Source organism: Engystomops pustulosus, chromosome 6, assembly GCF_040894005.1.
Source record: "Engystomops pustulosus chromosome 6, aEngPut4.maternal, whole genome shotgun sequence".
Classification (NCBI taxonomy): domain Eukaryota; kingdom Metazoa; phylum Chordata; class Amphibia; order Anura; family Leptodactylidae; genus Engystomops; species Engystomops pustulosus.
This window is the reverse complement of record NC_092416.1, coordinates 56362431-56385308: the sequence shown is the minus strand read 5'-3', so window position 1 is coordinate 56385308 and position 22878 is coordinate 56362431. Positions and strand designations below refer to the sequence as shown.

General features: G+C 41.3%; 2 protein-coding genes across 3 annotated transcripts in view; one reads left to right on the top strand and one right to left on the bottom strand.

Annotated features, from left to right (window-relative positions):
• Positions 1-216: 216 nt before the first annotated feature.
• Positions 217-12591, bottom strand: DFFB (DNA fragmentation factor subunit beta). The gene is made up of 7 exons (XM_072156201.1): positions 12331-12591; positions 9204-9330; positions 6656-6844; positions 5844-5923; positions 3613-3783; positions 2722-2822; positions 217-2095 (listed from the first exon to the last, which is right to left on the bottom strand). Exons 1-7 carry the CDS (start codon positions 12460-12462, stop codon positions 1876-1878), a joined length of 1020 nt encoding a protein of 339 aa, XP_072012302.1. The 5' UTR covers positions 12463-12591; the 3' UTR covers positions 217-1875.
• A 48-nt stretch (positions 12592-12639) lies between these two features.
• CEP104 (centrosomal protein 104) overlaps positions 12640-22878 on the top strand; it is a 79544-nt gene continuing 69305 nt past the window's right edge. Inside the window, exons 1-4 of one of the 2 annotated variants that reach the window (XM_072156198.1) lie at positions 12640-12842; positions 16486-16616; positions 16934-17107; positions 17658-17796. In XM_072156198.1, coding sequence (XP_072012299.1) covers positions 16504-16616; positions 16934-17107; positions 17658-17796 — 426 coding nt within the window. In that variant the 5' untranslated portion in view covers positions 12640-12842; positions 16486-16503. Of the gene's footprint in view, positions 12938-16485; positions 16617-16933; positions 17108-17657; positions 17797-22878 lie in introns of both variants that reach the window. The other variant, XM_072156197.1, reaches the window with a different exon arrangement.

Genomic DNA, 22878 nt, shown 5'->3' with positions numbered 1-22878 from the left:
GCATAGCCGGAGCTGAGGCTACACGGTGAGGCTACTCCACGCCCCAGTAGCCCCTTTGATCCCCACCAGAGATCCTCAGCGCGCAGCTACAAGGAGCTGTGCATACTCTTCCACGAAGCCGGAGTTCTGTGCATGCGAGGAACACGGGCCAGCGGATGTGTGATCTTGGCTCCAAAGCCGGCGCTACAGCGCATATGCAAAACTCCAGATTCACGGGCAAGTGCGCGCTGCTTCTTGTAGCTGTGCGCTGAAGATGTCTGGTAGGAGGATCAAAGAGGCTACTGGGGCGTGTAGTAGCCGTGCCGTGTAGTCTCAGGTCCGGCTACTCCACATCCCAGTAGCCTCTTTAGAAAATTTGCATATCAAGGCCATTAAACTTTCTAAACGATTGTGGAGACTAAAGGATTATCCCTTTCGTTAGATGCACCTACCACCAGATCTACCTTAATAGTATCTTTCACTAGGATAGGTCTGAGCTGTAATACTAGCACCCATGTGCAATGTGTATCTGTGAAGAGAGCTACTCTGGGAATCTCAGCATACCGAGTCACAAGTAAGGGCGAGTGGCAGTAAAAGCTATCATCTACCCCTTACAGAACAGGGGACCACAAGTCTCCCTTAGTTGTCTTTCCCTCAGAATAGGGAAGGCTGGGTGCTGCCACCGTATGTTCCATACCGTTTGTATTGCAGTATATGGTAGCAGCGATCAGAACTCTTGAGGTTACAGTACAGTAAGGAGTCTAAAATTACAGTAAAAAAAAATTAAGACCTAAAAGTTATATTGAAAAGAAAAATAAACCAAAAAAAATCATAAAACATTTTATGCGTAGCTGCATCCCTAAAGTCCCAATATATGAAATTATAAAAACATTCTCAGTGGTGAACCGTGTAATGTAAAATAGCATCCAAATGTCAGAATCAACACTTTTTCACCATTTTGAAAACTCTCAAAAAATTAAACCTTACACCTTTGTATAGCAAAACAAAGAATCCAATGACAAAATAAGAATTTAATCCATTAAATTCTATATAAATAAGGTATGCTGGTGGTTGTACCGACCCAAAGAATAAAGTAGAAGTGTCTACACCTCCTCTCCATCGTGCCCGACGTGTGCCCGCATAGCTACGGCCGGGCAGGCCCACGTTAGTGTGCATGGACACTAAATGCAACAGTAACAGGAGTCGTGTGTGATCCGGGAGCACAATATGTGTCCTTTTCAATGTATATCTAATAAAGGTTTACTGGTTTTATGCTTTTCCATATTCCACAAATTTTAATAATTATTTACCAATTATAAAGCATTTTAAAAAGGTTTATTTTGTAGTAGAAAACAAAATGTCGACAGAATCATCAGTGCATGTGACATAAATCCACAGACAATGGATATAAAATGAGGTATACTGTATGTACGGTAAATAATGGCTCCAACAATTCATTAAAAAACCTGAGTCTGTTTGTAATCTCGCATTAAAAATGGGGTGCTCAGTACTTCTTCATAAGCAACTTACATTAGTGCAGCCCTTTACTTCCTCCCTGCTCAAGTGTATTGCAGACAGGCAGCTAATATAAATCCTACAACATATTGCAAGCAGTTTATCAGTAGAGGTAACTTTGTATTACATCAGTCATGGACCTGAAGTTGGAAATCGTTATGTACAGAGGAGAGGAATGAACTGCTGCTTGTAACGTGAGCTAGCAATCTTGGCAGTTCTAGGCTGTATCTCCCAGGAGATCTGCGAAATTATTCTTGACAATGATGGAGCTTTATAACACAGGATTGTAATTTTTTTTTAGCTGCCACAATAAAATTAATTAAAATAACATAATATATAAGCACCACAGACAATAAGAAAAATAATAAAATCTCATCTCTTTCAGTTCTTGATCTTCCTGGCAGGTTTCCTTTTTATGTAAATCATGGAGTCATCACATTTTAGGTTATGACATGTTTTCTTATGGCAGGCAATGTGAACCAGTTTCAAGTTTTCCATAGTAAACAAGAGGTTAAAGAAATATTTCCAGTTGATTTGCCTCCCGTTACTTTCCAGCAGAGCTTGAGTAAGACAGGGCAGGATGGTTCGTTTCTTTTCAATCCTAAAACAAACACATACGGTAATTGTTAACCGGTTAGCAATTTCTAATTCATGTTAAATGTGGCCTGGACAAACAATGAGCGGCGTTCCAGGGCCCCATTACAACTGCCCACAGGTGATCCTGCTCCATCAATGAGTGAGAATGGGATATCCAGCAGTAGGACCCACAGAGCTTACACTTACATTATCTACTACACAAAAGAGGAAAGTGCTCTCTATGTTATTCGGACAAATGCATTGTATTAAAAAGTCCATATTCCAGATCTGACTCCTTTATTTGAATGGTTCTCCACAACTTAAAAATAACATTTAGAGCATAAGACTGCAATTGACAGTTGCATATATTACAGTGCACTCACTTTACTTTTTACTGTATGCCTACTATGAAGCCCCGGGCCTCAATACTGCGAAGCCCTTACCATTTAGAGTTAGGAAAGCAATTCTTACTAGTGATAATGGCTAATGCTTTATTGTAGCTGCCCCACAGCAGGGCCATCCATGCCAAAAATCCTATGTATTTCCTAAATGATTGATTGATTACAGCACTGAATTCCCATGCAGATCCTCAGTGTGGCAGTTTCCTGCATCTCCAGTACATAGGATCAGGATGATCACCTAATATTTTACCTGTGGTCCAGGTTCCATGTACTGAACAGAATTCTGCTTTCTCTGTTACTGTACGGATTAATGGAGTGCTTGGAGCTGCAGTCATCCATATCAAAAGGCCCCTACAGAAGAGGAATCCAGATATAAGTATCATACAGTAACATTACATAGGTTTTACTTCTCACATGATTTCATGTTTTTCTCCTATAACAGAAGAGAACAGCAGGAACTAAATACTGATACAATGTGAAGACATTACAGTTAAAGGGGTTTTCTTACAAAGCAAGTTAGGCCCTATCCACAGGATTGCTCAACTTGCTCATCGGTGATGAGACCCCCACAGACCACGAGGGGTCCCTGTTACCTACTAACACCCCTAAGGAATAAGCAATTGTCAGTCATATGTTAAATGGTCACAATGGAAATTGAAGGATACAATACCGTGTATTAAACATTGACTGGACTTTTTTTTCCCGAAAAATAGAAAAAGCCAGTTTTTTTTTTTGTATATAGTAGTCATTGGCAACTGATGTTAACCGGAAGGTTTTTAACATACTAGTATTTAGTTTTTTATTTGATCTACACTTATAATGGAAGAGAACAATGGAAATTGTGATTGTGGTGTGAATGTATAATAACCAAGCAGAAATACCCATTATAGGCAGTAACATTGCCCGCAGACACACAATGGTTCTTAGTAAATCCACCCCAGAGTTCAATGGGATTTTGTGCAGTTCACTGCTGTGTTGTGGATTTAATCCTAGAACAATACCATATACAATGTATAACATCACACCCCAGTGTGTAAATCCCCTTATTAAGGATATGCTTTCGATATGGTGATCCCCTGAGCAGGGGAATCTTTTTATAGATTTTTCTTTCGATTTATTCTAAACAGCTGCCTGCTCTTACGTGGCATGAAAACCATCCCTCCGCTGTACACAGACGACTGGTCTTTTCTTCAGTTCTATCGAAGTAATATCCATTGTACTTCACAGCCCGGAGTTCACTGCTCATGGTCTCTATCAGCTTCATGTATTCATCTCTTACGGCTGGATCTGAGGCTGTTGCGGAGCTCTGCACCTATGGGAGCACAATCAATTGGTTACATCACCAGACGTGACTACAGACTTCTCCTATATCTAGAAGTTTACATTTGTAAATAGTTTGTTGTATTGGCAAATGTTCACGTTGCATGATACAGTTCTTAACCCCTTAACGACCAGGCTTTTTTGTTTTTTCATTTTCCCACCTTCAAAAATCCACAACTTTTTTATAATAATAATAATAATAATAATATTTCTTAATAATAACAATAATACTTTTTTCCCATGTAAAGAGCAGTGTGAGGGCAGTGTGTTTTCTGCATAACAGAATGCACTTCGCAGCGACAATATTTAATATTCCATGCTGTGTACTCGAAAAACCAGGGGGAAAAAAAAATTCCAAATGCGGTGAAAAAATGCATTTGCACCGTTTTCTTGTGGGCTTGGATTTTACAGCTTTTACTTTGTGCCCGAAATGACATGTCTACTTTATTCTTTAGGTCGGTACGATAATGACCATACCAAATTTATATAGGTTTTATAATGTTTTCAGACATTTACAAAAATGTAAAAAAAAAAAAACACCTTCATTTTGCCATTTTCTGGCGCTAACCTAATAACGTTTTCATACTTCAGTGTACTGAGCTGTGTGTGATGTCATCCTTTGCGACTTTTGATGACGTTTTCAATGCTGCAAGTTTGAGGACTGATCGGCCTTTAGATCACTTTTTATTGATTTTTATATATTTTGCATAATGGCAAAAAATGTCATTTTCGACTTTGGGCGCCATTTTCCTTTACATGGTTAAATGCCCAGGTAAATCATTATGATATTTTGATAAATCGGACATTTTGGCATGTGGCAATACCTAAAATGTTTATTATTTTTACTGTTTATTTATATCAGTTCTAGGAAAAGGGGTTGATTAGAATTTTTATGTTCTTTTTAATTTAATTTTCTTACTTGTTTTTTTTTTCAGACCCTCTGGGGTACCTTAACCCCTTAAGGACGCAGGCTTTTTTCGTTTATTTCTTGCTCTCCAACTTCAAAAATCCATAACTTTTTCATTTTTCTGTGTACAGAGCTGTGTGAGGGCTTATTTTGTGCGTGACAAATTTTACTTCTCTGTCACATTATTTATTATTCCATGCCGTGTACTGGGAAGCTGGAAAAAAAAATCCAAATGTGGATAAATTGGAAAAAAATCATGTTTGCGTCACGTTCTCACGTTTTCATATTTTATGTGATGTAAAATGGTGTAAAAGTCACGTTTCGGACATTTGGGCCCTATTTCCTGTTACGTGGTTCACCGCAGGCAATATCCGTTTTTATATTTTGATAGATCAGGAATTTTGGGAGGTGCCGGTTTTCGGACGTGTCTGTGATTTTTACTGTTTATTACATTTTATCAGCTCTAGGGAAAGGGGGGGGGTGATTTGAATTTTTAGGTTTTTAACTTTTAATTATTTTTAAACCTTTTTTTTACTGTTTTTTAGACCCAGTAGGGTACATTAACCCTAGATGGTCTGATCGTTCCTACCATGTACTGCAATACTACTGTATTGCAGTACATGGCATTTCTGCACACTATACATTACAATGAGCCACTGGCTCATTTTAACGAAACTGCAGGAACCATGCAGCCTCGGGTCTGACGAAGATCCGAGGCTGTCACGGCCACCGATCGCCGCCAACCCCCCCCCCCCAGTGACGTTCAGGGGAGAGACGACCGCATCCGTCGTTTAAAATGTCGCCGGCAGCTTTGCGGCATCGGAGGCGTTAATAGCCGTGATTAATGCAAGCACCGACCGCAGTTGTAAGCGGTGGGGGTTTGCTGCAATATGCAACAAACCCCACCTGTTTATCAGCCCGTGAGCTCTCTTCATACACCCCCCCGCGCACCTCTGCGCTTTACAGCTACGGCGCAGAGCGTCAAGGGGTTAACCCTAAGTTGTTTCATTGGTCCTATCATATATGGGGATTTTTCCACATCATCTATGACAATGTGCAAATGTGGATTTGTCATAATGGGAAAATCTTCTCAACGAGAGGTGGCAGTAAAGTGAAGCTTTGCTGTAAAGATATGTATACTGTACCTCTTTCATGTAACTGCGGATTCTGCTTTCACAGCTATTTCTCATGTAACTGGACTTGTTCTTGTATCGTGGCTCTAACCCTGGTAAAGAGAAGGGGACATAAGACTTCATGCACAAGACTTTTGTGTCCACGTGCTACCAGTTAAGTCAATGAAGTTCTACATCCCCATGTATGTCTCTGGGCCCACACAACATATTCGGCAGGGGTTTCCACAGCCGACTGCCCAATCTATTCTCCAAACACCATTGTTACAAAGAACGTGTGAGACGAAATGTATAGATCTGTTTGCTGCCATAGATATGCACACACCCGTGTGCTTCTATGTCCGGACTGTATGGCTTATAACTGTGACAGACTGGGTGTTAAGTCACGTGCCAGTTTATCTGCTGCCTGTACTTATGCCTGCAGATATAATGGCACAGCATTTTCCTAGCATCTTGTTTCTGGTGCTGGACAGTGGTCACTGACAATGTGGTTTTCCCTAATCCTTTCTAGGGTACACTCAGCTCTTTAAAGGAAACCTACCATCACGGATCTACCTAAGAAGGTAAATGGGATTGCAGGTTCCTGCAATGTATGGCAGCCCTAGGCTTTCTTTAATAAAACTTTTAGTGCACCACTAAAAGTTTTCTAAGGGATCGAAAGAGGTAAGTGGGGCATGGAGTAGCCTCTAAAGAAAATTTGCATAAATATTAGATAAGATTTTTATAAAGTTTGGAGCACTAAAAGTTTTATTTAAAAAATCTGCCATATGTGACAGGAACCTTAATAGGTAGATCCGTGATGGTAGGATGGAGAAACTTCAGCGGACCTTCAAACCAAGACTTGTCGTCTTCACGATTTTCTGCTGAGATATTTTCACTCATGTTCTGAATAAAGTCCACAAGAATTTTCCTCCTCTGTGGTGCTTGTTCATCGGTCAGTAACTTCAAGGCTGCTTCAGTAACATCTGTCTGCCGTGTGTAAAAGGCATTCAGCAGGCGATCAATATCTGTGACAACTTTTTTCCCCCATGAAAAAAAAAGGAAAATTATAAGTAGATTAACAATTGATTATTGTAGTAATTCTGTTTTACAGATATTATACAAATGTTTTAGGACAACTTTTTCAAAATTTACACTTTAAGGCAAGGAGCAGTCAAATCAAGAAGGCCCCACCAAAATCCTGCCCAATTCATCTTATTTGACATCCTTAAGGACAATTAACTTTTTAATTAGCCTTCCCAAATCTTGTGCATTCACATTATACAGTGACGGAGAAGAGTTTCTGTGTGGCCTATACCCATTGAGACACATTCATTTACATAGAAGCTGTATAAACAAACAACATGGTGTATTTAACTAAGTCTATTTGCAAAGCGACTTTTTTTACTAGGTGCCTTGAAAACAATGAAAACAACTATGACTACAAACTGTGCATCCCTTAACTTCTTCACGTTGCAGCATTTTTTTGTTCTTTTTTCGGTCTCCACCTGCAAAAATCTATAATTTTTTCATTTTTCCATATACAGAGCTGTGTGAGGGCTTATTTTCTGCGTAACAATTTTTACTTCTCAGTGATGTTATTTATTATTCCATGCTGTGTACAGGCGGTCCCCTACTTAAGAACACTCGACTTACATACGACCCCTAGTTACAAACGGACCTCTGGATATTGGTAATTTATTGTACTTTGGTCCTAGGCTACAATAAACAGCTGTAACAGTTATCAAATGTGTCTGTAATGAAGCTTTAGTGTTAATATTGATTCCTAAGACAACACAACATTTTTAAAATCCAATTGTCACAGAGACCAAAAAAGTTCTGGCTGGGATTACAATGATAAAATATACAGTTCCGACTTACATACAAACTCAACTTAAGAACAAACCTACAGACCCTATCTTGTATGTAACCCTGGGACTGCCTGTACTGGGAAGCTGGAAAAAAATTCTTAATGTAGTAAAATAGGGGAAATTGCTTACATTTTCAGACTGTGCGAACTTTTGATCACTTTATATGATTTTTTTTTAATGTAAAATGGTGTAACAGTGCAGTTTCGGACATTTGGGCGATATTTTCCGTTATGGGGTTCACTGCCGGGAATAACAGTTTTTTTATATTTCATTTTGATCAGGCATTTTGAGACAGGTTGATACCTAACATTTGTGATTTTTACTGTTTATTAAGTTTGATATCAGTTCTAGGGAAGAGGGATGATTTGAATTTTTAGGTTTTTTAATTTTTTTTTAACTGTAATTTTTATTAAAAGTTTTGTTTAATCCATTACATAAGGAAAAAGACAATGTGATACAATAGGCAGCATCATCAGCAGGCATTAGACAGAACTCCGGGACATACAACTAGTGTACAAATTATGCTATTTATTCTTCCACATTGGCATATTAGAAGATGAAGGGACAAATTATCAAACGGCCCTACAGGGGGCTGGCTACAGGAGGCAAGTATGTACTTCCCAGTTTGTAATTTTAAGCTGGCTATTGTGGGCTAACCTACTTTGGTGGCCCCACCAAAGTACAGAAAGTCTGTAAATGTAGCTGATAATCTCTATATCAAACTTGTGTAACATATTAACAAAAACATGCAGACAAGACCAGGGCGGACGAGACATTGGATACAATAGGGTATCAGGTGTCTGGGGGTACATGGAACTGCATACTAGCGTTATAACAGGTGGTGATAGGAAGAAAACAGCCCGGGAGGCTTACATACCAACTCAAGCACAAAAAGGAGTCCCACGGCTCCCACACAGAAAGGAAGGCGTCCATGGTATTACTAAGGGAGGCAGTCATTTGTCTCTAGAGAGTGAATTTATTTAATACGGACAAACAGTTCTGACTTAGATGGAAGGACCCTCTGTTTCCAAGCTTTTGCTATCAAACTTTTAGATGCTGTACAGAAGTGCAGAAATAGTTGTATTGTGGGTCGGGGGTGCACATTAAGAAGGTATATCAAGGGGTCTAAAGGAACACTGGAGCCAAACAATTTCCCTGATAAATCCATTACACACTTCCAATATGGCACCATCAGTGGGCAAAACCAGAAGATGCGGTAAAGTGTACCCACTTCAGGTTAACACCACCAGCAAGTAGATGGGATTGTTGGGTTTAATTTGTGTAACAGTGCAGGAGTGTGATAATGCATTAGGACTTTATATTGTGTCTCTTTATAAACCGTGCATATGGACGAGCAGGGGAGATAGTTTATCCGGTGTCTGCTTCCCACTTGGCCATATACTTATGTATTGATCGGTACCACTTGTGCCCCTTGTTTATCATGTTTGATTTTGATTCTAGATTTCCTTTAAAGAACATCCCTTATACCCAATCTAAGCAATAAGAAGCAATACAGAGTACTCACATCCATTCCAGGTCTGTTCAGCAGTAAGTAGGACAAGTTCTGTATTATCTGGAAGATTCCTCAGATATTCATCACTAAGTTCTGTGCCATCTTCATATGAACATACACGGGTGCTTTTTAAAGGCAGCTACAAGGAAGAGGAACAAGTTACTATATTTCTGAACTAGGAGTCTGAGATTTTGACCAGTCCATAATTGATGGAGAGCATGAGGATACAAAAGAGATTCTTAAAGGGATTGTCCCGGGGGGGGGGGGGGGGGGTTGGTGTAAAAATAACAAACAACCTATGCTAACCTCTCTCCAAGATCGCCATCCTGTTTATATACAGAGACTCAGCGAAGAAGTCATGTCAACATGTGGCTGGTGTTAGGGTGTATTGGGTGCGTTCCATCGACCCCACAATTCTGCTGAGCTAATGTATACAGAGTCTGGACTTCAGTGTAGAAGAGGAGCGATGATAGGTTCTTTGATATCTACACCCTATGGCAGTGATGGTGAACTTTTTAGAGACAGAGTGCCCAAACTACAACCAAAACCCACTTATTTACCCCGATGTACCAATGTGCCATTTTAAACAGTAACTTATTGCTACCTGTTCTTCCACTTCTTTGATTGTATCGGCCGCCTGAGGCCACCAATACAGATGAAAGAAGGTGGGCAAATTCAGACTATCATTGTAGCTTCTCTCCAGGGTCTCTCTGTTTAGGAAGAATGGTGGGTCCAGCAGGAAGACCTCCAAAGATAATGCACTTCTTTTAACACCTTCTCACTTTTCAAGCAGTTCCAAACAGTCAATGAAGTGTTGCTGTAAAATAGTGCTGTGCGCAGCATCTTATAAGTTGCCTGGGACTGCAGGATTGAATGGATTTGGTCCTGTTTGGGGAACTCTGTCCTAGGCTGATGGCCTGAGTGCCCGCAGAAAGGGCTCTGAGTGCCACCTCTGGCACCAGTGCCATAGGTTCGCCATCACTGCCCTATGGGGTCTATATAAAAAGCCCCATCCTGGACAACCAAAAGAGATACTCCATCCATACATTAAGTTTTCTATGTGCTCAGTTATAATGGTGCATGTGACCGCCTCTGTCTATACTGTATCGCTATCTACTCCTATCACTCCTATCTACTCCTATCACTGTAACAAATAACAATTAGACACAATTACAAGAAAAGACTCAAATCTCAGCCTCTTTGCAGAAGATTTATCATACGCTAATGCTCTTACGCTAGCCCGGTCCCTCCAGCTCCATGTGATAACATCAAGAGGCACAGGCTTCCTGATGTATCCGGCGGGTGATTGCACCTACAGGAAAAACTACACTGTGAGCTGGAGTAATTTTGTATGAAAAATATGCAAATCAAAGGTCTAAATATGTACAGCACCCAAACTGCTTCTTACCTCGTGCCCGCCGATAGTACCAGTGTATCCAAATGAAAGAAATGGTCCGGGCACTTCGAGGCAGCTTTTAACTTCTTTTTATTACAGGTACAATTTGTCATAAAGTATAGCATCCATTTAATATTCTGAACGCCTCCGGAATATCAAATGGATGCTATACTTTATGACAAATTCTACTACCTACAATAAAAAAAGTTTAAAGCTGCCTCGAAGAGTCGGGACCATTTCTTTCATTTGGATACATTGGGGCACATTTACTTACCCGGTCCATTCGCGTTCCAGCAGCGGCTTCTCTGACGAGCGTTCGGGTCTTCCGGCGATTCATGAAGGTCCTGCGCCCGATGTCCACCAGGTGGCGCTGCTGCGCCGAAGTCCGCCGAGGTGCCCCGGAGTTCATCGTCTTCATCGTGGTGCATGTGAGTATGGCCCGTGCAACCAATTTTTTTTTTTTAAATGCAGCGGTTTTTCTGAATCCGTTGGGTTACCGTTCGGCCACGCCCCCCCGATCTCCGTCGCGTGCGTGCCAGCGCCGATGCGCCACAATCAGATCGCGTGCGCCAAAATCCCGGGGCAATTCAGGGAAAATCGGCGCAAATCGGAAATATTCCGGTAACGCGTCGGGAAAACGCGAATCGGGCCCTTAGTAAATGACCCCCATTGTGTGAAAAATATGTGAACGTTCAAGGTGAATGGTCAAGGTAGGGACGTTGGCCCTACTAGGCATGGAGATAGCATGAAGGGGAAAAAATCATAATTACTGGCATTTCACAAGTAATTGCGATTATTTCAGGGCTTCTACTCCAGTTCTGTGGCGTAGAAGCCCTAATAAATGTACACCTCTGACTGTATCCTTCTGGTATGGAAAATCTAGAGGGAGAGAAATCACAGTGCACCCCCAGTAAGTATAGATGCTTCTGTTTCTAAATGGTCATGTGATGCTGCTCTGAGGCATCATGATATTGATAGCAAAGCATAAAGGAAATTTACAAATGTAGATGTTTTTATAACCAGTCTCTGCAAAAACAGTGCCGTGTGTATAAAAGAAGTGCATGTTATAAAGTCCGGTCCGGTGCAGAAATTGAAAATTGTTCTTCAACTGAAGATCTTCTTTTTAGGGTGACATAGATATGTAATATGTTATAATGCTTCAAATGCATAACCACAGAGACTCTATGTCACACAGTGCATTCAGCCTTGTCTTCTGACCTCTGATGTATACCTTGCACTGTCAGGAACATCCTGGGGTCAGTATGTGATTCCAGCAGCACAGGCGGCTTTGAATACTGCTTTATAGACATGGGCATAAATCTTATTATTATAAAGTGTCTGTAATCCTCTCCTGGCACAGGTCTAAAGACCCAAACGAACATTGTAATTGGGATCTATGATGTAAATTGGGTCATAGACCTGCAGTCTAGACGGGGTTTACTATTATAACATGTCTGCATTATGGACATCTTATGTATGGGCTCCTGACCCATAAACAATTTATCAGTATGATAATATTTTTTAATTTTGTTACAGCTTATGTTTTGTTTATACAGTAGTAAAATGTTTCTCAATGGAAGAGCAATACATTTTACTCAAAACACCTAATAATACAGCAATAAAGTCTAATTTAAGCAGATATATAGTTCCAAAAGTGCAGAACTATCTGCAATAAACCTGCCGTGTGTGAACACAGCCCTGACACATACATCTCATCCATATACTGTACATACACAGCTGTACCTGGAATTTTTTACATCCTTTCTCCAGAAGTTCCTTTAGGTTCCTGCAGCCAATTCCATATTTGCTATTTCCTTTCAGTGTCCGTATTTTGAATATCTTCATGTGTCCCTGGGTGGAGGAATGGCTGCCCATATCAGGAGAGTCATGTCGCTTTCACAACAGCATAACATACTGTACTTTGGCGACCACTTCCTATTGCGCATGCGCAGTTCTAACGCCGGTGGAAAGCAGCTGCAAAGCCGCCTACTAGTCTTATATGCGCATGCGCGGTAGCTAGTTTACTAGCGGACGCATGCGCATATGGACACTAAGTGCTGTATACTGAACTACACCTCCCAGAGTCCCCAGCGGTTGGAGACTGTTGTCAAGCGGTGGTTATGGAGATGTATTAGAGGAGATAGCGCCCGGAATTGACTCGCCGCCCGGCGGGTGATGTTCTGGGTGCAGTGCAGAGTATAATACTGCTGGCAGCTTCTAGTATGAAGTCTTCTCTGTAGACATTCCGGGCTCAGGTGCCGACTCAGAGGAGGGGAAGGGGTGACTGGAAATTACTGGCGCCCGATATTCTGCTGCCGCCCGTGTGTGATGCCCGGAGGCGCAGCCTGAGGTACATGCCCTGCGCTGTGTGTACGGTGCTGAGTGATGCTGCGGTATTATCCGTGTGATGTGTGGGGAGAATATTCCAGAACTTTCTGTCATGTCTGTGTGAGAGACAGACAGGTCAGGTGTATGGAAGGTGGTACCGCAGTAATAATACTACTATTACTGTATCTGTGGTGGCACTGGAGTAATAATACTACTATTACTATATCTGTGGTGGTGCTGGAGTAATAATACTACTTTTACTATATCTGTGGTGGTGCTGGAGTAATAATACTACTATTACTATATCTGTGGTGGTGCTGGAGTAATAATACTACTATTACTATATCTGTGGTGGCACTGGAGTAATAATACTACTATTACTATATCTGTGGTGGTGCTGGAGTAATAATACTACTATTACTATATCTGTGGTGGTGCTGGAGTAATAATACTACTATTACTATATCTGTGGTGGTGCTGGAGTAATAATACTACTATTACTATATCTGTGGTGGCGCTGGAGTAATAATACTACTATTACTATATCTGTGGTGGCGCTGGAGTAATAATACTACTATTACTATATCTGTGGTGGCGCTGGAGTAATAATACTACTATTACTATATCTGTGGTGGCGCTGGAGTAATAATACTACTATTACTATATCTGTGGTGGCGCTGGAGTAATAATACTACTATTACTATATCTGTGGTGGCGCTGGAGTAATAATACTACTATTACTATATCTGTGGTGGCGCTGGAGTAATAATACTACTATTACTATATCTGTGGTGGCGCTGGAGTAATAATACTACTATTACTATATCTGTGGTGGCGCTGGAGTAATAATACTACTATTACTATATCTGTGGTGGCGCTGGAGTAATAATACTACTATTACTATATCTGTGGTGGCGCTGGAGTAATAATACTACTATTACTATATCTGTGGTGGCGCTGGAGTAATAATACTACTATTACTGTATCTGTGGTGGCGCTGGAGTAATAATACTACTATTACTGTATCTGTGGTGGCGCTGGAGTAATAATACTACTATTACTGTATCTGTGGTGGCGCTGGAGTAATAATACTACTATTACTGTATCTGTGGTGGTGCTGGAGTAATAATACTACTATTACTATATCTGTGGTGGTGCTGGAGTAATACTACTACTATTACTATATCTGTGGTGGCGCTGGAGTAATAATACTACTATTACTGTATCTGTGGTGGTGCTGGAGTAATAATACTACTATTACTGTATCTGTGGTGGTGCTGGAGTAATAATACTACTATTACTATATCTGTGGTGGTGCTGGAGTAATACTACTACTATTACTATATCTGTGGTGGTGCTGGAGTAATAATACTACTATTACTATATCTGTGGTTGTACTCTCCTTATTACTAGAGTAATAGGAGCCGTATATTATTATATCGGTGGTGGTCCGCTCATTATTACTAGAGTAAGAAGGAGCTGTATAGTATTATCTGTGGTGGTACTCTCATTAATACTAGAGTAATAGGAGCCGTATCTTATATCTGTTAGTGTTACACTCATTATTACTAGAGTAATAGGAGCCGTATCTTATTATATCTGTTAGTGTTACACTCATTATTACTAGAGTAATAGGAGCCGTATCTTATTATATCTGTTAGTGTTACTCTCATTATTACTAGAGTAAGAAGGAGCTGTATAGTATTATCTGTGGTGGTACTCTCATTACTAGAGTAATAGCAACAATATCTTATATTGGTGGTGGTACTCTCATTATTACTGGAGTAATAGTAGCGGTATATTATTATCGGTGGAGGTACTCTCATTATTCCTAGAGTAATAGGAGCGGTATCTTATTATATCTCTGGTGGTACTCTCATTATTACTGGATTAATAGGAGCGGTATCTTATTATATAGGTGGTGGTACTCTCATTATTGCTAATGTATTAGAGGCAGTATCTTATTATATCGGTGGTGGTACTCTCATTATTACTAGAGTAATAGAAGAAGTATTTTATTATATTGGTGTTGGTGGTCTCATTATTACTGGAGTAAGAGGACCTTTATATTATTATCGGTGGTGGTACTGTCATTATTACTAGAGTAATAGGAGCAGTTTTTTTTTATTATATCGGTGGTGGTACTCTCATTATTCCTAGAGTAATAGGGCCTGTCTGTTATTGTCTGTGGTAATAGAGTAATAGAAGCTTCATATTATTATTATTATTATTATTATGGGGGTGTGGGGATGCTCTCATTATTACTAGAGTAGTAGGACCTTTACATTATCTGTGGTTAGACTCTAATTAGTATATCTGTGGTAGTATTCTTAATATTACTAAAGTAATAGAGTACCACCACCATACTTTAGCAGTAATGACAGTACCACCATAAAAAATAATAATATACTGCTCTATTACACCAGTAATAATGAGAGCACAATCTTAGATAATAATAATCATAATAATAATATCCATAGCCGTGCATCCATAGTATCGTGCGGATGATCTGGTGACACTTCTCTCATGAGAACTGTACAGGGGGGGACACGTGGGGTCTGCTCAGGTAAACAGTCTGCATGCCCATTGTGCCCCTGTCTTGGCCAGGCTGGTATGTTTTATTCCTATGTGATGTCCCTTTTCCTTCCCTGTCTTGATGCTTTTTATCTGTATAATACATTTTTTGGGCCGGTCATGTTGTGGGTAATGACTGCTACACTAGTCTCACCCTTGTTTGTTTTTAACTTTTTCTTTCCCTTTTTGGGAGGACTGTCCTCTGCACTTTTTTTTGGCATTTTGAGATATTTAATAAAGCTTTGTTGTTTTCCGAGATTCTGTACATGATTCATTTATTTTGGATGTGCACTTTGTTTTTAGGTTGTGTTTTTTCTATGTACCGTATGTAAGTGTTACTTTTTACAACTCTGAGTGGCACTCCCTTGCTTTCCTTCATGTTAGTGCGATGCCCGCACATTTGTTCTTCTTTTTACTTATCCCATGAGGAACAAAAAACTGCTAGTACTCAATGAAAAGAAGGAGCTCATTATTTGTGAAAAATAGCATTTAAAAATTAGTGGTAATATTTTGTAATGTATGTTCCCAGCCAGTATTATCCATTATATTCTAACACAATTAACTGGACTTAAGAGTAAATCCATAACAAAGCTGTAGAGCCATATGGTGGTATCACAGCGTGACCGAGGTGTGCCCACACTAATCATCAACACTTATACCTTGCCCTGTCCAAGTGGACTGTGTGCCCTCCAGGAGGTCATAGATCTGTAAGAAGAGCAGAAGCCTCTGGATAGAGATCTATGGCCCTCAGCAGGTTAGCTGAGGGGAAGCACATAACTATACACTAACCACATTATTGTTGGACCCATGATTTTCTTTCATTTAATACATCCTCCTGCTGTGTGGAAGGCTATAGCTGTATACATGCAGGACTGGGCTACGATGTATATACCGCATAGATGTCTTCAGCAAGCTCCTGTCTTGACTTTGCAGCTCCATGTCCAATACTGTTAATTTATCAGTTCTGAACATCATTATCACGTCTGATTCTTCCAGGGCCTGCAGATCTCCAGGATGCCGCACAAGATTGGATTTGTCGTAGTCAGCTCCTCTGGACAGGAGGATGGATTCAGTGCCAAAGAGTTAATGGTCCATGCTCCCACAGTCAGCGGCTGGAGATCCCCAAGGTAAAGGAGAAATATTGTCATGTTATGCTGTTTCTGTTTTACCTTTAGTGTTCCAGTTATTATTGAAAAAGGTAAGAAAAGGTGAATTAGATGAAGTCGCACAAATGGGGAAATTCCATGTGCAATAAAATATGGGACTTGTAATACCTCATTACTAGTCCTGAACTTGGGACATACTCCGGCTAGCAGTGCAGCACACTTGGCATCTTAGCAGCTTCTTATAGCAATTAATGTATGACTGGTGTATATATGTTCCAATAATAACCTTATTGGTGCTATTTGGTCATTTTATTTATTTTATTATATCTTTTATGCAGGTTTTGCCAGTATCCACAAGAAATTGTAATTCAAATGGTGGAGAGATGCCGCATCCGGAAGCTCCAGCTGTTAGCTCATCAGTACATGATCTCCTCCAAAATAGAATTTTATATTTCGGAAAGTCTTCCTGAATACTTCACCCCTTACCAGGCGGAGCGGTTCCGTAGATTAGGGTATGTGTATTATGTGATGCATATGGCTATCTACAAAAATGATTTGACTTTCTTGTACTTGCTTTCTATGATTTATTGGAGATGTTATTACAGTATCTTTCCACTAGGTGGCGCTGATCCTAACAGTTTTGCCTCAGAAGAAGATGCAAATCTATATATACATCAAATTATGATTACTAAAAGAGGAGCTTTCACCACAAGCATATACTCCAGTAGCTGTTGCGTTCCTCATTCTGTTGCACATGCTGAAACTGTGCTAATTGACGTCTCTACTGTCAGATGGATGGTCTAGGGGTTGAGCAGAAAACTTGGTTCTATCCATAATGACACTTATTTGTCTGGAATGGTGGAGGGTAGAGAGAAAATTTCAATTATGCCAATGTCACTTGAACAAAGCCTATTAATGTATGCAAAGAGCTGGAGTTGGTCAAAGATCTGACCTGATTTGCGAAAAAATCTGAATTTGTCTTTCATTTTCTTTTCATGAATGCTGGATGTTCATCTATTTTATAATTTTAATTATTTTCTCTCATATGGATCACTGTTTTAGGTACGTAGCACTCTCAGATAATGAAAAGACCGGATACAAGGCCCGGGAACTGAAGTCTGTCTATGTGAATGCTGTGGGGCAGTACCTGAAACTCATCTTTCATAAGAACTACACAAATAGATATAATCTTTATAATCAGGTAAGTAGACTAATTTTTTGACTAAGACATTGGGGCACATTTACTAAGGTTCCGTTGGACGCGTTTCCGTCGGGTTTCCCGAATATTTCCGATTTGCCCTCAATTGCACAGGGGTTTTTGGCGCATGCAACCGGTTTTCATGCGACACAAATCGGTGGCTTGGCCGTCGGACAACACGACTGATTTGGACAAACCGCGGAATTTAACTTTGAAAATTGTGTTGCAAGACACGCACTTACATGCACCGGGAAGAAGATGGTGAACTCCGGCTGGGAAATGACACCGGCAGGAAATTGGATGCACGACCTTAGTGAATCACAGCAGCTCCGAATCCTCACCGGACAACGCACCTCGGGGATCGCGACGGGACAGGTAAGTAAATGTGCCCCATTGTTTAGTTATAAAGATGCAACTCCAATCTTGTGGCTATGGGATAAGTGTCTTAACACAGGTGTTCTTGCTTCCTCAACACCAGGGATCACAGGAACTCCCAGGCTTATCGTATTAGCGAGTAGTAATGCATGTGCAGAGTTTTATTTTTCTAAGGCCTCATGCACATGGTCATGTGCCCTCCTGGACCATGACCTTGACGAGTACATGGCCGGTTGGAGGAGGGATGAAGGGTGAGTGCTCCTTGGCCCTCTCCATAGAAAGCTGGCAAAATATAGGACATAACACATATCAAGCATGACGGCTGCCCGGGCAGGTAAAGGTATGGTGAGACGCAGTATATTCCCTGCAGCATGACCGGGTGCCATGGACCCAAATTGTGTGGCCCTTTCACAGCCCCACATAGACAAGTTTATTAACCCCTTAAGGACGCAGGGTATTTTCGCTAATTTCTCGCTCTCCATCTTCAAAAATCCATAACTTTTTCATTTTTACGTGTACAGACCTGTGTGAGGGCTTATTTTGTGCGTAACAAATTTTACTTTCCCATGATGTTATTTATTATTCCATGCCATGTAGTGGGAAGCCGCAAAAAAATTCCAAATGTGGAAAAATTGAAAAAAACTGCATGTGCGTCATGTTCTTGTGGGCTCAGTTTTTACAACTTTCACTCTGCGCTCCAAATAACACGCCTACTTTATTCTTTGGGTCCGGGCGATCGCTGTGATACCAAATTTATATAGGTTTTATTGCGTTTTAATACATTTTCAAAAATTAAACGAATGTGTACAAAAAAGAAAAAAAAATTTTGCCATCTTCTGACGCGAATAACTTTTTCATACTTTGGCGCACGGAGATGTGTGAGGGGTCATTTTTTGCGAAATGAGCCGACGTTCTCATTGCTACCATTTTGAGGACTGTGCAACATTTTGATCATTTTTTATTACATTTTTTATGTCATCTAAAAAGGTGTAAAAGTCGCGTTTTGGACATTTGGGCGCCATTTGCCGTTCCGGAGGTCACCGCCGTCAATAACCGTTTTTATATTGTGATAGATCGGGCATTTTGGGACGCGGTGATACCTAATGTGTCTGTGATTTTTACTATTTATTATATTTTATATCAGTTCTAGGGAAAGGGGGGTGATTTGAACTTTTAATATTTTATTATTTTTTTTTCTTTTTTTTCCCACTATTTCTTAGACCCTCTAGGGTACATTAACCCTAGATGGTCTGATCGCTCCTGCCATATACTGCAATACTACTGTATCGCAGTATATAGCATTTCTGCTCACTATACATTACAATGAGCCACTGGCTCATTGTAATGCATGTGCAGAAGCCATGTATCCTCGGGTCAAACGAAGACCCGAGGCTACCATGGCAACCGATCCCCGCCCCCCGATGACGTTCGGGGGAGCGGCGATCGGAGGTAAGATGGCGGCGCCCATGCGCCGCCAAATTTAAAGTGCTGCCGGCGACAAAGAAAAGGTTAACACCCGCGATCGGTGCAAGCACCGACTGCGGGTGATAGCGATGGGTCTTTGCTGCGATATGCAGCAAAGCCCATCTCTGTATGAAGAAGGCTCAGCCCGTGAGCCTTCTTCATACAACCTTCACAGCTCCATGGCGGATATATCCGTCACGGAGCGTGAAGGGGTTAAATATACTCAGGATAACAAAATAACACATTCTCAAATTCACTGTTATTACCAAAAATACAGCATTTCACAGATATAATCCCAACGTGCCTCTATCAGACCTGGTGTACACCATTTCAGTTGCCCCTGGTTTCCTACCCTGTATTTTCTAATTTAGGGTTGGAGAAGCCATCTTGCTTTTCTGTCTGACTCTGTATGAGATATTCACTGCTCCCTGGCTCTGTCTCCCACTCTTCCACAACCAGCTCACACTCACTTCCTGACAGCAAACACATCACATTGTGAGGAGAGAAGAGCTGCAAGCTACAGGCAAGTTCTTTATCCGGGGAGGAGGAGGAAGGCACAGCAGATCTGATGGTGTGAGAACAGATATGTAGTAGACAGTGTGTAATAGGCATCTCATGGATCTCGTCATCTCAACTCTGATCTGTCACATCTCTCTTTCTATGTGTCAGATACTAGTACAGTGATGGGTAACCTTTTGAGCTTGGTGTGTCAAAATTCGCCAAAAACCGAGCATAACTCAGGTGGTGTATCACCTTGACAAAAAACCATAATTTTGTTATATTTATAGTTTAAATAACTATATGTATGTAATATGCATAATTATTTAACTTCTAGGGTACTTTAACCCTAGGAATGTGTGATTGATCCTACCATGTACTGCCATACTACAATATGGCAGTATATGGGGAATTTCCACATCATCTATTTATTACAATGTGCAAATCGCACAATGTAATAGATTGTTTACAATCAGACAGGTGTGGAAATGCTTAGTAACCTGCAAACTTTCAGTCATGAAAGTTCGCAGGTTATAGCGAGGCGCAGGCGCCACTGTCCACATGTCCTTCATGAGGAGCAAAATAACCGCAATGTCTGGCGATTTGCAAGGCGTTGCGATTATTTCAGGGCTTGTACATCACAAAACTGACACACAAGCTAGGATGACTGTCTTTCATCATACAGAGCACTGACCTTACTCACTGTATGATGAGAATCGTTGTCCTCCCTCATCCCTGCTGTGGAGATGGTCAGTGTAGAGGTGGCAGAGGTACAGTGAGGTACACTGACAGAGGTGGCAGAGGTACACTGACATTACTCACTGTATGATGGGAGTAGTTTTCCTTCCTGGTCCCTGCTCTGGAGCTGGTCAGTGTAGAGGTGGCAGCTGCTGGGACATCACACAGGGCAGCAGCCACCCTCCCCCCTCCACAACATAACTAGCTGCAGGGTAGTCTCCTATGGCCGGGTCACCTCTCCTGCTGTGCCCCGGGATGACAAACAGCTCACACAGGGGGGAGGAGGAGGAGGAGGGGGAACAACTAGGAGCTGCAGAGGAGTCTCCTATGGCCGGGTCACCTCTCCTGCTGTGCCTCGTTCTGATACCTGCAGACCCCAGACAGAGCTCACACAGGGGGAGGGGCCCGGGGGAGGAGGAGGAGGGGGGAGTGCTGGGAGCTCAGTGCAATCTCTCAGCCTCCGGGCTACTGCACCACTACTCGGCTGTGTAGGAGCCGAGGAGGAAACTCCCGGGGCGGCCGCGTGTCATAGGTTCGCCATCACTGTACTAGTAGAATGTTCAGAAGGTAAATGAATGTGTATATAAACCTTGGACACTGATAATCTAACCATATTATCAGCTCACAGAACTAAAGGGACCGTGAAGTGTCTGCTTAAAGAGTCTCCGCCCACACCCTGGTGTTTTACACTGACCATTCCTGAGTGATAGGAACTAAAACAGCAATAAATCAATTGTAAAGTAAGGGGGAAAAATGATTTTTGTTTTGTAAACCTCACTAGGGGATTGAAATTTGAAAATTTTCTTTAAGGTTTGTCACTTCATGACGAGCTTTATAGTATTTTACACTGTTTTCCCTACCATCTCATCTTCTCAGAGACTGAATGGAGAATGCTCTCTCGTCCATACCCTGTTCCCCTAAAATAAAACATCCCCCGAAAGTAAGACCTAGTACAATTTTGTTCATGCTTTGAAATAGAAGGCCTCCCCTGAAAATAAGACCTAGCGGCAGTCACTGCAGCAGCTCCCCCCACGCCATACATTAGTATTAGTAAATCTTTTAGATGCTGCAGAAGGTTGTGACATGGAGAAGAATTCATAGAAGTAAATCACTGGCTGTTGTGCTGCAAATGTGATACCAGCAGCCACCAGGATAAGAAGGGTCATTTATAAATAGTGCTTTTACCAAACATGAGAATTGGAGAGTTATAAGGATGTTAGAAAAGTTGATTTTTTTGTTCAACGATAAATGTAAATTCTTGTTCTGGAAAAATAAGACCTAGTGCCTCATATATATATATATATATATATATATATATATATATATATATATATATATATGACACTGGGGCAGATTTACTTACCCGGTCCTGTCGAGATCCAGCGGCGTGTTCTCAGTGGAGGATTCGGGTCTTCTGGCGATTCACTAAAGTAGTGCGCCCGATGTCCACTAGGTGTCGCTGCTGCGCTGAATTCCGTCAGAGTTCACTGAAGTTCACCGTCCTACTCTGGGTGCAGGTAAGCGTGTGTCAAGCGACACTCTTTTAAGAAAAATACGGCGGTTTTTCCGAATCCGTTGGGTTTTCTTACGGCCACGTCCCCCCATTTCCGTCGTGTGCATGCTGGCGCCGGTGCGCCACAATCCGATTGCGTGCTCCAAAAACCCGGGCAATTCAGGGAAAATCAGGGCAAATCGGAAATATTCGGTTAATGCAACGGAAAAACGTGATTTGGGCCCTTAGTAAATGACCCCCACTGTCTTATTTTCAGGGAAACAGGGCAGTTACCATTGTATGCAAGGAATTAAAAAGGCAATGAGCTTGCCGTTGTCTTTGTGTGGTAGTTGAGGGGCCTAATGAAGGCCCCATCGTAGTATAAACATTATCGGGTAAAACGTATACTTGAAGGGGTTGGTAAACCTGATCTTTCTGTCACTTTTTCAAAATGTCCTGTGATATCCTGGTTCCTGGGGACTTTTGGAGGGTCAGTGTGGACAGTGTGCTTGTTACGA